This window comes from Natator depressus, chromosome 20 (assembly GCF_965152275.1).
Source record: "Natator depressus isolate rNatDep1 chromosome 20, rNatDep2.hap1, whole genome shotgun sequence".
Taxonomy (NCBI): domain Eukaryota; kingdom Metazoa; phylum Chordata; order Testudines; family Cheloniidae; genus Natator; species Natator depressus.
This window is the reverse complement of record NC_134253.1, coordinates 22,833,164-22,848,308: the sequence shown is the minus strand read 5'-3', so window position 1 is coordinate 22,848,308 and position 15,145 is coordinate 22,833,164. Positions and strand designations below refer to the sequence as shown.

General features: G+C 51.3%; 1 protein-coding gene across 1 annotated transcript; it reads left to right on the top strand.

The window, feature by feature from the left end:
• Positions 1-3,798: 3,798 nt before the first annotated feature.
• On the top strand, positions 3,799-15,085 carry LOC141975336 (adhesion G protein-coupled receptor E3-like). Its single transcript, XM_074935624.1, has 7 exons — positions 3,799-3,982; positions 6,028-6,252; positions 6,953-7,086; positions 7,741-7,953; positions 8,612-8,782; positions 8,951-9,140; positions 15,024-15,085. The coding sequence occupies exons 1-7, from the start codon at positions 3,799-3,801 to the stop codon at positions 15,083-15,085; spliced, it is 1,179 nt and encodes a 392-aa protein (XP_074791725.1).
• The last annotated feature ends 60 nt before the right edge of the window (positions 15,086-15,145 follow it).

The following is a 15,145-nucleotide window of genomic DNA, read 5'->3' as shown; positions in this document are numbered from 1 at the left end:
AGAGACCTCAGGAGGTCATCTAGTCCAACCTCCTGCTCAAAGCAGGACCAATCCCCAACTAAATCATCCAAGCCAGGGCTTCGTCAAGCTGGGCCTTCAAAACCTCTCAGGAAGAAGATTCCACCACCTGCCTAGGGAACCCATTCCAGTGCTTCACCACCCTCCTAGTGAAATAGTGTTTCCTAATATCCAGCCTAGACCTCCCTCTCTGAAACTTGAGACTATTGCTTCTTTTTCTGTCATCTGTCACAACTGAGACCAGCCGAGCTCCAGCCTCTCTGGAACCCCCCTGGACAGCCCTGGTAGATGCTTCAAAGATGTGGGTGCCCGTAGCTCATATTGCAGCAGCCGCCGTGTTTCAGGTCATTCAGGATTCTCTGTGGGACCATCATGACATCAGGCTTGCTATGAAGCTGTGGACCTACAGAACCACAGTTCTACCGACTCTGTCATCTGGAAGTGAAATGTGTGTGGTGAGGAAGGCTGAAGGACACTGGACTGGTGCTGTCGATTCTCCTGATGTTGTCGTTGTCTCCGTCAGGTGTTTCATATCAAGTGGCAGGAGAAGATCAGAAATGAGGATATTAAAAGCTGAACTCAGCAATCACCTCCATCAGCACTGGTTTGGGATCAGCAGCTTTCCTGGTCGGAAATATTATAAGATGAACGAATTCCAAAGCATGCATACCAAGAAATGCTGCTAAAGAACCAGCAATCGTGTGGGTGTGAAAAGCTTACGCTTGCCAGTGATGGACATAAAAGGAGTATGCAATCAGACCACCCTAAGTATCTTGCCAGAGATCGACCTGGGTGGCGCTCACTTTGCAGGGGCCATGTCCCTTTGGGATTAGCCATTAATTCAAATCAAATAGAATTAAGGTGGACAATTCTGAAATGTGGGGACATTTCTGACTCCAGGCAACTAGTGATTGGTTTGTGCCCTGAAGAAGAAGGGCAGAGACGTAGAGCATTTATGTTTATTTTTTTATCCTGTCTAATGTAACTTGTTATTTTTATGCTGAAAATACATAGGGCCTGATTCTTAGTTACATGAAGTTCCCTTTATTTCAGTGCAAAGGGCCCTGTTTGAAAATCATAATCAGGCCCTTCACCCTTGGTCTCACTGATATCCAGTGGCAGTGAGTTTGCCTGGCTAATTCTGTGCTGTGTACACTTTGGTGCCATGTTTGTGGCAATGCCTGGAATGTGCCAGGTGCTTTCCAGAGACACAAGAAAGGATGGTCCTTGCCCTGAGAAACTCGCAGGCTAAGGATGGACAGAGAAGCAGGGACCAGGAAAGGGGAACAGCCAAACCACCAAATGCCAATCAGCAGATTCACTTGAGACAGCCCATCAGAGAGGGACTGAAGTGTGTACGGGGTTGGAGCCTGTGGGATTGGCTATGGGAGGTCGTATCGTGCATCGGTGCCTTCCTGGGTGGGGGGACGCAGCAGTGGCTGTACCAGCTGCAGACAAGCCAGGACATGAGCCGATCAGGAGGCGTGGGACAATTGTACAAGGGGCAGATAAGACTGAGGACATAGAACGAGCGGTGGAGTTACTGGACAAGGGCAGACAAGGACGGGGACGGGGGTGGGGTGAGGGGCATGGGTGATTGTACGAGAGCAAACAAAACCAGGATCACAAATGGCGCAGGGGCTGTGGTGACCGGGGGTTATGAAGGTCAGCCAGGGATAAGCAGGGAGCCTCACTGTGCCTGGGTGTCTGGGATTTGCCTCCTGTGGGGCTCCATGGTTTGGTTCCAGCAGCCTTTGCACAGAGTTTCCTCAATTTAAACATTAGGGTCATTTCTGATGCGCTTCCTCATTCTAGTTAATTTCCCTCTTCCTAGTCCCAGAGCTAGTTCCGGGCACAGTTCCATTACTGAGTGTGTGGAAGCTTATTACATAGGGCCAGATCCTTAGCTGGTGTCAATGGGTGTGTTGACCCCAGTGGAGTGATGCCGATTTTCACAGCTGGGGATCTGGCCCCATTGACTCCAATGGAACGATGCTGTTTTACACCAGTGGGAGGTCAGGCCCCTTTCTGTCACTCTTACGCCTTTTCTACGTTATACTGCTATGAACTGAATTGTGAATTTAAATTGCCTTTGTTATCCTAGGTTAACCCCTCATGTGGATCCTCTTAGTCCAGCATAAGAGTGACCGTTATTCAGTTTATTTGATGTCACCTTGGAAGGGGTTTAGGCTAAACAGAATAAGTTTGTCCACATGTGGGGTTAGATGGGGATAACAAGACCTGTATCGCTGTATGGGCATAAGTGGCAACACAGCCCTTCGTCAGTGACTCTTCTACAATTGCTTCTTCAACCAGCTCCCAGCCTGGGTCATGCTCCCCACAGATGTCTTTGTTTGTTTGTGTGGCGTGTTCCACTGGGCCCTGCAGGGGGTGCTTTGCATGTCTGGGGTCAGTGCTGGGGGAGGGGAGAGATACAGACACGTCTATATATCTTGAGGATGAAGGGCCAGAAATTTAGTTGGTATAAATTAGTGTAATTCCACATACTTTCATGGAGCTCCACAGATTTATAGCAGCTGATGACGAAGCCGATGATTTTTACTGGCTATGAGAACATAAATGGAAGGGAATAATTGCATTTCTACAGTGTTAACTTGTGATCATGAGCCTAACCCCCTTGGACCTTCATGACATCTGCTCAGAACAGCTCTGCCGGTTCTTACTCAGGCAGGGATTGGGGAGTTTACACTTGTCTCCAAGCAGCCACTCAAATGAGGAATATCTGGATCCAATATCGTGTTAAAAGAACGAAGACTTTTTTGGCAGGACAATCTAATGGCCCCCCTGATTAATGACCCCCCCATACACAATGCCAGCATCACTCCACCAGCTCCCGACAAACTGAAAGTCAAAGAAATGTGTGTCACCACTGGGAATGTGTTGTTTATTTGCCTTACTTCCTCCACCAGCACATCTTGAACAATTCCTCACTGCTCACCACCTCCAGACAGAACAGCCATCAGGAAACACCTGAGAAAGGGAAATTCATTGGGCAAAAATTAACTTTATGTGGCCAAAGTCCATCAGTGTGTGCACTGTTTTCTGAACAGAAGATGGACGCATGATGTGCCAGGTCGTGAATGTGGAAGTTTTGTAAGATACCTCACAAGATCCAGCAAGTCCAAGAGAATGGAGAGATATAGAGGACATTTTTGAATGGCAGTTTGGCGTAGGGAGGCCACTTGTCTGGTTTCACACCAGATGGTACTCTTTTTGGCAGGTTTGTCTCCCATCTGGTAGTGGTAAAAACTGGGGGCGGTTTTTCCAGTATCGGACGGGAGACCCCATTTTGGAGAGTGCACTTCTCTGCCCCACCAGTATGACTTTGTACACCTGCTCCATCCAAGGTCAGGCCAATGGGAGCGGGACGCTCTTGAAAATGGCATCCCCCATGCAGTGTGACCTTGCACACACCATGCGGACGAAGTCACGCTGGCAGGGGCTAGGCGATGCAGGCAGGGGTGGGCGCATGCCATTCCGAGAAGTGTTGTGATGTCTAGTATTCCAGGAACATGTGAGTAGTCACTGTAGGTTGGCCCAACCTGTAAGAAAATCAAGCTTGGTTGCACAGAGGTCTCCAACTGTCCAAGGAAGACAGCTGATCATTGCTGGAGATTCAATACTCCAAAAATCGAAAGAATGTTCTGCAAGGGATAGGAGGACCACAGGACCGGGCGCTGCCCTCCCAGAGCCAAGACACAAGGTATCACTCTAAGACTGGACAGCCTTCGGAAGTTGACAGGTAAGGATCCATTGGTGATGGTTCATATCGGCATTGCTGTCATTGCACCGCGGGATATCTCACAGATAGTAGATGACTTCTGGGCACTTGGAAATGTGCTGAAGAAGAAGAATGTCCAAGCCATCTTTGAAAAAATCCTTCCTGTCCCACGAGTAAAGGAAGACAGAACCCAGAAAATTATGGAAGTGATCTGCTGGCTAGGTAAGTGATAGAGGGTTTTGGTTTTGTAGAACAGTGGTCCACCTTCTGTGGGGAGAGGGGGCTGTATGGTGTGGATGGCCTCCACCTCAGTAGAAGGGTGGCCACTCTTCTCGGTGACATGCTGGCTAGAGTTGGTTTGAGACAGGGTGTATTTGGCCGGCTGGGGGCCCCGTAGTCCTCCTGCAACTTACTTCCCCCCAGCTCCAAGAAACAGTGGGCTGAGAGGAGAAGAGCAGCAAAGGTGAGTCGTCCAAGCTTGCCTAGATTGGAGTCTCTGGAGCAGCTATTTTGGAAACCACAGAGACCTGGTCCTCCAAGGGCTAGAAGGGTGAGCAGGAGCCAGTCAGGGACCAGCTGGCCCAGAAAAAAGGAGTTCCTGCCCTTAGTAGTTCAGTTCCAGGCTGAAACCAGTGGAGTGCAGACGGGGGCTCCTCTCAGGCCAAAGGAATCTGACAATCAAACAGAGTTTATGGTTAGCTGACCTCACATAATTGGGATTGCAGATAGAGTAGAACCTGAGGACGCTGGCCCTGAGACAGGGCTGGAGATAATAGGGCCAGTAGGAAGAGGTCCAGGGAAAATAGCAGCGAAGAACTGAAGTGAGCAGTGTGTGGCTGCTGTGCATAGGGTCCCTGCGTTCGAACCCGGAGTTGTGGGTGGGCCCGGGTTCCCCTACTGGCCACAGGTAAAGTGGCATAAACCCCAAGAATGGGATTGGGTTTATTTGGGAGCCCAAACAAAGGGCTCAATTTAAAAGGCTGAACTGGGCTGAAGACCCTAGCAAGGGCAAAGAGACTGGTTATTTGTTGGACTCTAGAATACCCTGGAAGGGGTTCATTTGGACTTCCTTACTTGGCTGGAGGGCCAAGCTACTGTAGATCAGCCAAGATCTGTCAGCGGTCTGCAGGGGGCACTGAAAGCTAGGAAAAGGAAAGTGGTACCACATCCCACCACTCAGAGGCGCTCAAGAGGTTAGTGCCCTTTTAAAGGGCTAAAATAATAGCAAAAGGGGAGGGTAAAAAGAGGGAAGATATGAGCACAGCACAAAATCAAGAGGTTCAGAACAAAATTAATCATGGAACCAAGGAACATGAAAAGAGGAATTCTTGAATTGCCTATAGACCAGTGCCAGGAGCCTCGGTAACAATCGAGGAATTGGAATTGCTCATTTATTAGCATAAATTGGATCACAGATCGTATTACTGACACCAATGTCGGTCGCCCTTCAGCCCCTGCAGAACTCACCCCCTGCCCTGGGTCTCTCTGCAGGTAAAGCGGAGCAGCGGAAACAGCAGTTTTTGCAATTTCTTTAATTCGACCTTAGAGATTCTGATGTCCACGTGTGGAGACGGGAGTGCGACGTTATCACTGGAGGTGAGAGGCTCCGTCCCTTGAATGTGCTCTGCGGGCTAGTGCCCCTGAGTGTGCCCAGAGCCCTGCGTGCTGCTGTGCCGGGTTAGAATCTCACTGGGGGGCGGGGAGACATGTAGATCCTGTTCAGAAAAGACCTGTGCCCTCCACTGCTGGGTGGGGGGTGCACCCTCTAGTGGTGTTTGTCTGTGTCTGCGTGCACATGCCCACCAGGGGTGTGAGTGCACGTTTGTGTTTGTCCACCCACATGCGCCCTCTAGTGTTCAGACCTGTTGTTGTTCATCAGAGGTGCTATACTGCTAATGCTTAATGGGGATTCTCCTTCAGCTCATCTGTCATGACCTGAGTTTTTCAGGCAGCAGGATCTGGGCTCTATCCCTGCCCTGCCAGACATTTCTGAGCAGCTGCTGGACGAAGCATAGAGACAGCCTAGGAAGCCATCGGTTTGTGACAATGTTGTTCCCTGGCATCTGTAATGGAGGGATGGGGGAGCAGGAGCGAAGAAGGAATGACAAAGGGTTCTAGCCCCAGTTGGCCTCAGGTCCCAGTGGGGCCCCGAGTCAGCCTCAGTGGACCCCCTTTGTAAAGGGCTCCCCCTCTGAGAGTATTGCTGCCCCTTGAACTGGGAGAGGCTGTGATGCCCAATGCCCCTGGAGAATACATATATACCCCAGACTGCTTGCTCCCAGGGCTTTTCCTTTCCTGTCCCCAGGACGTGACTCTCTCTTTCAACTCCCTCCTGAACAGCACCTCCCTCTGGGAGGGCAGAGACAAGCAGGAGGTGGGGTCGGCCGTGACAGTCCTGCTGCAGAGCGTGGAACTGGCCGCACTGGCCACTGCGCTCCGGTCCCCGGAGAGGACAACACAGACCGTGACGACAGAGTCTCTGGGGGGAACGTGTGGCTCTCAGCGCCACCTGCTGGCTGCTGTGAGACACGGGGTTATACATTAAAAGAAAAGGAGTACTTTTGGCACCTTAGAGACTAACCAATTTATTTGAGCATAAGCTTTCGTGAGCATCCGAAGAAGTGAGCTGTAGCTCACGAAAGCTTATGCTCAAATAAATTGGTTAGTCTCTAAGGTGCCACAAGTACTCCTTTTCTTTTTGCGAATACAGACTAACACGGCTGTTACGCTGAAACCTGGGGTTATACGCTGTGCCCCAAATCCACTGGAAGTTAGGGCCTGTATACCGTTGTGGATGTGAGCCTGTGATCAGTACAGACACAGAACAGCACTGCCCCTGCACCAGGAAACAGAACCCAGCCCCACCAGGAACAGCAATGCCCGAGAAGGGTTTAAATGGAATATTTGGCATTCCACCACGAGGGGCCGCCACGCTGAGCCAGGCACCTACCTCCACCCCCACTACTCCCCCGGGAGACACAGCCAGAATGGGGGGAGGGGATATGGGGGGGTGATCAATGGAACTCACGGGGGGGCTCCAAACATCCCCCTCCCACACTGCAGAAGAGCCCTGAAGCCCCCCAGCGCCAAGTGGAGGGGGAGGGGGATGGATCTGGCCCAGAATGGACAGATTCCCAGGGAAGGGGTTTCACAGCGAGGGGCTCTGTGATTCCTCACCCCCACCCCCCGCAGCTATCCAGACGCGGCTCGTCACTGGGGACTGCCGCCGGGACAGCAAGGTCTTCACTCTGAGAGCTCACAACGACACGATGGAAGTGCACTGTGATACAGTCACCGGGGCAGCCACACAAGGTACCATCCTGGGGATGGCGACACCCAGGGCCCAAACCATGGCACAGATCAGTTCCTGGGCAATGAACCCCAGTCTGGGTTCCCCCGTTCTTCCCTCCCTCCCCATGGATCCCCAGGCCGGGCCCTGGCCTCTGTCTCCAGCCCTGGAGTTCTCCTTGCTGGCTGACCAGTGGTTCTCAGGCTGTGGGCCATGGAGCTGACACCTTCCTTCCTGGCCTTCCCACAGCTTGAGCCCCAAGCAGTGAGGAGTTGGGGGCACAGAGGGGAGACGGCTCATGAGAGGGTCTCTGGTATGAAGTGGGCCCAGCGAATGGAAAGGGCAGGGACGCCTTAGTCTAGCTAGACTCTCAAATGGAGATGTGGGGGACCAGGGTAACGTGTACCGTCAGCAGCCATATTCAGGGACGCTAATCCTCCAGCACCAGCGGAAGCTCATCCCTGGCCAGCCCCTCTCCTGCTCTCACTGAGAAAAACTGAATCTTCATCTCTGCATCCTGCAGCTAGACATTTCCAGCTGGATGTGTTCCTGGAGGCTCCGAGGGAGGAGGTAGCACAGTCCAGTGGGTAAATCTTAAGAGTTGTGGCCAGGATCCTGGGTTCCATTCCCAGATCTGCCACAGACTCACTGTGAGCCCTGGGCACCTGGCCAGCTCATTCTTCGCCATAACGTCTCCAGCTTCCTAACAACTCCATCATCCTGGACACCATCCTGGACCCTGGACTCCATCATCAGTGCAGGACATCTCAGCGAGGGAAATCTACCGGCTGGTGGGAAGCTGGAGAAGAGTCATCTCAACTCCAGGGTGGTGAGTGGGGCCGTCGGAGACGGGAGACCCATTAACCTCTCCAGACCCTCAAACTTCACCCTGCGCCACAGACAGGTGCGTGGAGGAAGATCCCCTCGCTTTACTCCATATCTGGGCCTCTAGAGGGGCATATACAAGGCACAATCTCCTGTCCGGCATTTGGACCATGCTGCCTTTCTGGCTCCCGATGGTCCTAAGAAGCAGAGGCCTCCTTATTCCTGACGTGATGGGGCTGTTTGACTAGAGGAGGAGAATAGGGGTCGCACCACGACACACGGCCGTGCAAAGTGCTCTAGGGTAACAGCTCCGCTTAGCTCACCCCTGAGCCGGAATAACTGGACAGCCACTTTCTACAGATAGTGGAGTTCAGGAAATCAGCATGAAACACTTTGATACGGTGATGCCGTGGTGAGGGTGCATATGTGTTTGTGTGCACAGCACCGCCCCCTGCTGGGTGCAGTCAGAAGTACTCAGCCAATGGCCACGTTCCGTTTCGTGCTAACGGCTAGCAAGGGTTTATTTCCCTTTCGCTCCAACAGCAGGGCTTGTGCGTTTGGAGCAGCAGGATCTGCGCTCTCTCTCGGCTCTCACCGGCATGGCCCCAGTGGGCGCTGGGGCTGCGTGGGGAGAGCCGTGGAGCTGTAGCTGGCCTCGGGTTTGCTGTAGACATGTGATAACAGAAACGATATTCTGTGGTCCCGTGAGGATGCGGATGATTCTGTTGTGTTTCCAGGCCATAAAACAGGAGGAAGAGGCTCTCTGCGTCTACTGGAAAGTAGTGGCCGAGAGCGGCAGCTGGTCTCCGGACGGCTGCACCGCCGTGCACACGAACAGCACTCACACCACCTGCCGCTGTGACCATCTCTCCAGCTTCGCCATCCTAATTGCTCCCACCACAGCGACGGTATCTCACCGTGAGACTCGGATCACAGGGCTGGACCCTGAGCTCCGCGCTCAGCCATGGGCAAAGCTCTCCCTGGAGCGACTGGAGGCTTTGCTGGGGGAAAGGCTGAGTCGGAGCCGAGGGGGCTGGGCTGGGGTCACTGGTGATTCTCCCTTTGCTGTGTTACAGGAGAGTGAGCCACTGACCATTGTCACCTACGTGGGACTGGCCCTCTCTCTGCTGTGCCTCTTCCTCGCCATCCTCACCTTCCTCGTGTGCCGCTCCATCCGCAACGTCAGCACCTCCCTCCACCTGCAGCTCTGCCTCTGCCTCTTCCTGGCTGACCTGCTCTTCCTCACCGCGGTGACCCGCACCGGCAGTCGGGGGCGGCCTGATTCCTCCACTCGCTGCAGGGCTGGGGTGTGTGGCTCTCAACCCCTTTATGCTCCCTGGATTCTGGGCTGTGCAGGACACAGGGGGGATTCCCAGGGGGGTGTTTCCACCCTGTTTTGCCCCTTCACACTGGGCACAGTGGTCTGAGTGTCCCCAACCCCTGGAGTTCAGCCAGTTCTATCCGTATATCAGAGTGTCCCTTTGCCTCGATTCCTCTCCAACCTGACTTGACTATGGTCACCCAGGGACTCTGTGGCAAGGCTGGGAACAAAACGTGGCTCCCCTGCTCTAACCACTAATCTCTGCTCCCTTGGGAGAGGTGGTCATGGAACCCCCATCCCTAGGACAGTGCATCTCATGCCTTCCAATCGGGGGAGTCTCCTTCTGTTCCCTTCCCTCAGATGTATCATCTAGTCCACTCTCCGCATTAATACCTGTGGAGAGAACATGAAAATGGTTGCTTACCTGTATCTGCGTAGCTGGTACATGGATTCTCCTCTTTCTTCTTCTGCAGGTCACATGCTGCCAATTTTTTTCAACGTCTTTCTGTCCCCGCTGCGCAGCCTGCTCTGATTCTTCAGAACGTTGTGCCCGTAGAAGCATCTCCCGACGTCTGTCCAGGAAATCTTCAGTTTCTTTTATACAACACAGGGTTGATACTTGTTTCTCCAGACCTTGAACCTTCTCTTCCAATATGAAGACCAGCTTGCACTTTGTACACTCAAAGTCGCTTCTCTCCTGTGGAAGAAAGACAAACATGGCACATCCTGTGCAGGTCACAACAGCTGATCACTCACCATCCATATTACCTTCCTTCTAAGAGCTTCCTCAGCTGTTGCAGTAACTATTCAGAAAAGCCTGCAAGATGAAAGCCTCAGTGGGCTCTCCCCAGTCAAACTCCCTCTTAGCCACTCCGCTGTTCACCGCTCAGCTGGTTTGCAACTGACTGCCTTTTTATAACAGTCAGACCCATCTGGAACAAAGCACTCCCAATTCACACTTTTCAAACAATCAAGCACATGGACAAACTGACAAACTGGCCCCGCAACAGACACTCAGGGTATGTCTACACTACGAAATTAGGTCGAATTTATAGAAGTCGATTTTTAGGAAGAGATTTTATACAGTCAATTGTGCGTTGTCCCCACTAAGCACATTAAGTCGGCGGAGTGCGTCCACAGTACCGAGGCTAGCGTCGACTTTCGGAGCTATCCCACAGTTCCTGCAGTCTCGGAATTCTGGGTTAAGCTCCAAATGCCTGACGGGGCAAAAACATTGTCGCGGGTGGTTTTGGGTACATGTCGTCAGTCGCCCCTCCCTCCGTGAAAGCAACAGCAGACAATCGTTTCGCGCCTTTTTTCCTTGCGGGCGCCATACTGCTTTCAGCAGATGGTGCGGTAGGACTGCTAACCATCGTCATCATCCACCGCTTCCGCTCCCACTCTGCTCTCCTGCTCTCCTGCTGCTATGAATCCACCTCGCAGGTCCTCTGTATGACCGTCATCATCCACCACTTCTGCTGTCACTCCTGGTGGTCTCACAGGGCCGCTTCCGCTGCAACTCTGCTCGGCTGCTCTTGTCTCGCCATAACACGGCAATTGTCCAGCCCGCTCAGCTGTTGTGTCCTGGCAGCAGACGGTGCAGTAGGTCTCCAAAACTGGTCATCCAATCACCGCTTCCCCTGCAACTCTGCTCTCCTGCAGATGCCATACCACGGCAAGCATGGAGCCCGCTCAGATCACCGCAGCAGTTATGAGCATTGTAAACACCTCGCCCATTATCATGCAGTATATGCAGAACCAGAACCTGCAAAAGCAGGCGAGGAGGCAACAGCAGCACGGTGAGCAGAGTGATAAGGACATGGACACAGACTTCTCTCGAAGTATGGGCAATTTGGCCATCCTGGTGGCAGTGGGGCATGCTCATGCCGTGGAATGCCGATTCTGGGCCTGGGAAACAAGCACAGACTGGTGGGACCGCACAGTGTCCCATGGAGCTGGATGCTGATGGTGGAAGCTAGTCAAAGGGGACAGAGGAGACAGGGGCAGGGCGGAGAGTGAAACTCCTGGGAATCCTCACAGCATCTCACGTGCACCGCCCAGCCTGGTTCCCTGAAGGATCCTTGGGAAAACACAGGGGACTCCCAGGAAAAGGGATTCTCTCCTGATGAGATCTGCACAGTCACCTTTCCTAATCAGCTTGCCACGCTGGCCAAACAGGAAATGAAATTCAAAAGTTTGCGGTGCTTTTCCTGTCTGCCTGGCCAGTGCATCCGAGTTGAGAGTGCTGTCCAGAGCAGTCACAATGGAGCACTGTGGGATAACTCCCAGAGGCCAATACCGTCGAATTGTGTCCACACTAACCCAAATTCGACCCGGCGATGTCGATTTCAGCTGTAATCCCCTCGTTGGGGAGGAGTACAGAAATCGATTTTTAAGAGCCCATTAAGTTGACAAAAATGGCTTTGTTGTGTGGACGGGAGCAGGGTTAAATCGATCTAACGCTGCTAAATTCGACCTCAACTCATAGTGTAGACCAGGGCTAAGAAACATTTGGGCTCTGACTTGCATCACAGAGGGACTTCGGCTCTGACCCCACCCCCTAGCAGGATCTGCAAGCCTGAGTCAAACTAACTTCTGTGTGTGGACAGAAGTGGGGCTTGGTCTTAAACCTGAGTCAGAGCCCCAGCTTAGTACGCTGTGTAGACATACCATAGGGGTCTATAGGCATAGTAGGCACATGTCTAGGGGTGTCAGCATTCTAGGGGCACCTTACCTCTCTAAAATTGTGTGCAACACGAAGTCCAGCTGCAGGCAGGGGGGCGCTGAAGATGCAGTGCCTAGGGGCGCATAAGGTGTAAATCCGGCCCTGCCCTCCGGGGCTTGAGATGCTGCCATTTTAAAGTTACAAACTGATGCGGAAACACCTCTAAGGTGCCTGAGTCACTTTGATTGTCCCTGCCTTTTAAGGGCAAAGCTTGTAAGTTTTTTCACTGCTGCTTCCATTGTCTGTTGCTTTTCTCACTTGGGTTTGTCATGTGTGAATGAAGGAGTGGATGGTTCACAACGGATGCCCATTTACAGTCTGAGCGCAGAGCTAATTGTTAGCCTGCAGAGAACGTAAGAACATAAGCACGGCCACACTGGGTCTGGCCAAAGGTCCATCTAGCCCAGTGTCCTGTCTTCCAAGAGTGGCCATTTCCAGGTGCCCCAGAGGGAATGAACAGAACAGGTCATCATCAAGTGACCCATGCCCTGTCATCCATTCCCAGCTTCTGGGTTGCAGAAAACACCAAAGCCAAAGGGGTTATCCTGTGTAGGAGTCAGAGAATGAAAGTTTGGAGCTCTCTCTGGGGTGCAGATGAACCCCCAGTGATTCCTTCAATCTGTGTGGGCAAGCCACCGGCAGGCTTGATCTTCTGAGAAAAGATCTCTGCCTGACTGGTTGGACATGCCTGGAAAAGCCCTTGGGCCAAGCTATCTCGTAGGAGACAGGGGAATGGCTTGGTAGTTAAGCTTAGATTCTAGAAAGTGGGTTATGATTTTGTTCTCTGCATGTAACTGTGACGCTGGCAAACCAGACGTCCGCTCTGCCAAAGCTTTAGGCCTCAGCCAAGCATTGATAAATTCATTGCTGACAACCAGTCCCACTTACCTATGTGTTAGCATGGTTAAGATGGGTACTGGACTTACGACAATGTGTTTAGTGTTTAGAATTTATGAAATGCCTGTAAATTGCTGCATGGATTAATCCTATTTATGTCCCTATGCCATGCTACAAGGTAATATTACATGTTTGCGCCGTAATTGTAAAATGTTTCTTCTGAATAACTCACCAGCCAGGGGGGGAAATCACTTAATGTACAATGCTGAATCCTTACAAAAGATGTTATCTCCTGCCCATCAGGATGGACTATTGAATCCAAATGGTCCATTGTGGGACATAACAACACAAAGGCTTTGTTAATGACCCCATCGCACCCATGGAGAGGGTCCTTGCGAAAGGGCTCGACCCATCATCTTGAATTGTGGAAGAAGGAAATAAAACTAGATGACAAGAAACTTTTTCATCTCTTTCTCTCTCTCTCTCTCTCTCGCTCTGCTGTTTGGACTCTCACAGGCTGGAGCTAGGAAACAGGAGCTAAGATCCCCTGTGTCAATCTGGGTGAGCCCTAACAGACAGGCAGTGCTGACAGATTTCTACAACTCTCTCACCTTTGGGAACCACAGCGTGTAACTCATTTGTGTATGCATGTTGCCTCCTTTAACTCTCTTATTTCATTTGCCTGGTTAATAAACCTTTAGTTAGGTTATTACAGGACTGGCTACAAGCGATGTCTTTGGTGTGTAATCTAAAGTCCAGCTTGCCTGGCGAGACAGCCTGGAATGCCCACAAGGACTGTGACTCCACGAGAAGACTGTTACAGTACTTCAGGAATTCACTCTTGTTACGGGGTTAATGAAAGCTAAATCACAGAACATACCACCAGTTTGGGGTCTCTGCCCTGAGGTTGGCACTCAGGGTTGTGAGCCTCTCCAGACAGCGTGACAGTAACCATTTGTCTCCAATATTCTCACTCTCGATTATGGAGACAGGCCACTCCTTGCTTACAGACAGCCCCCCAACCTGAAGCAAATACTCACCAGCAACCACACACCACACAGCACAACCACTAACCCAGGAACCTATCCTTGCAACAAAGCCCGTTGCCAACTGTGTCCACATATCTATTCAGGGGACACCACCATAGGGCCTAAGCACATCAGCCACACTATCAGAGGCTCGTTCACCTGCACATCCACCAATGTGATCTATGCCATCATGTGCCAGCAATGCCCCTCTGCCATGTACATTGGCCAGACTGGACAGTCTCTACGTGAAAGAATAAATGGACACAAATCAGACATCAAGAATTGTAACATACAAAAACCAATCGGAGAACACTTCAATCTCTTTGGTCACTCGATTACAGACCTAAAAGTGGCAATTCTTCAACAAAAAAACTTCAAAAACAGACTCCAACAAGAGACTGCTGAATTGGAGTTAAATTGCAAACTGGATACAAAAAGAAAAGGAGGACTTGTGGCACCTTAGAGACTAACCAATTTATTTGAGCATAAGCTTTCGTGAGCTACAGCTTATGCGCAAATAAATTGGTTAGTCTCTAAGGTGCCACAAGTCCTCCTTTTCTTTTTGTGAATACAGACTAACAGGGCTGTTACTCTGAAAACTGGATACAATTAACTGAGGCTTGAATAGAGACTGGGAGTGGATGGGTCATTACACAAAGTAAAACTATTTCCCCTTGTTTATTCCCCCTCCCCCCACCCGCACCATTCCTCACACATTCTTGTCAACTGCTGGAAATGGCCCACCTTGATTATCACTACAAAAGGTTCCCCCCCCCCGCTCTCCTGCTGGTAATAGCTCACCTTCCCTGATCACTCTCATTACAGTGTGTATGGTGACACCCATTGTTTCATGTTCTCTGTGTATATAAATCTCCCCACTATATTTTCCACTGAATGCATCCGATGAAGTGGGCTGTAGCTCACGAAAGCTTATGCTCAAATAAATTTGTTAGACTCTAAGGGGCCACAAGTCCTCCTTTTCTGTTTGCAAACTTACTCTTGTTTTCACTACAGTAGAACCTCAGAGTGGCTAACCACACACCTCATTTGGAACCAGAAGTACGCAGTCAGGAAGGAACAGAGACCATTCCTTTGTTAGTGGCTGTGAGATTGCTTCAGCAGCTAGTTCCTTAAGTAGGATGAATTGCATTGGGCCCTGCCGTCTTGAGTACATCTAACTTATTAAACTATCCCTTAACCTAATCATTCGCGAGTTTGGCTTGTGTTCCTTCCCGCAGTTGTTAATATTAATTGTGCTGAGTATCTGGTCTCCATTAACCTGAAGACTGAAGCAAAATAGGCACTGAGTCACGGTTTGGGCGGGGGGGAGGTGGGTTGTACCCCCTCACAAGTTTCCAGG

Coding starts and splice junctions, on each gene's coding strand:
- LOC141975336 (XM_074935624.1), top strand. CDS start 3,799: ATGGTTCATATCGGCATTGCTGTCATTGCACCGCGGGATATCTCACAG. Junction 3,983..6,027: donor GGAAGTGATCTGCTGGCTAG/GTAAGTGATAGA, acceptor TATATACCCCAG/ACTGCTTGCTCCCAGGGCTT. Junction 9,141..15,023: donor CGCGGTGACCCGCACCGGCA/GTCGGGGGCGGC, acceptor TCCTTCCCGCAG/TTGTTAATATTAATTGTGCT.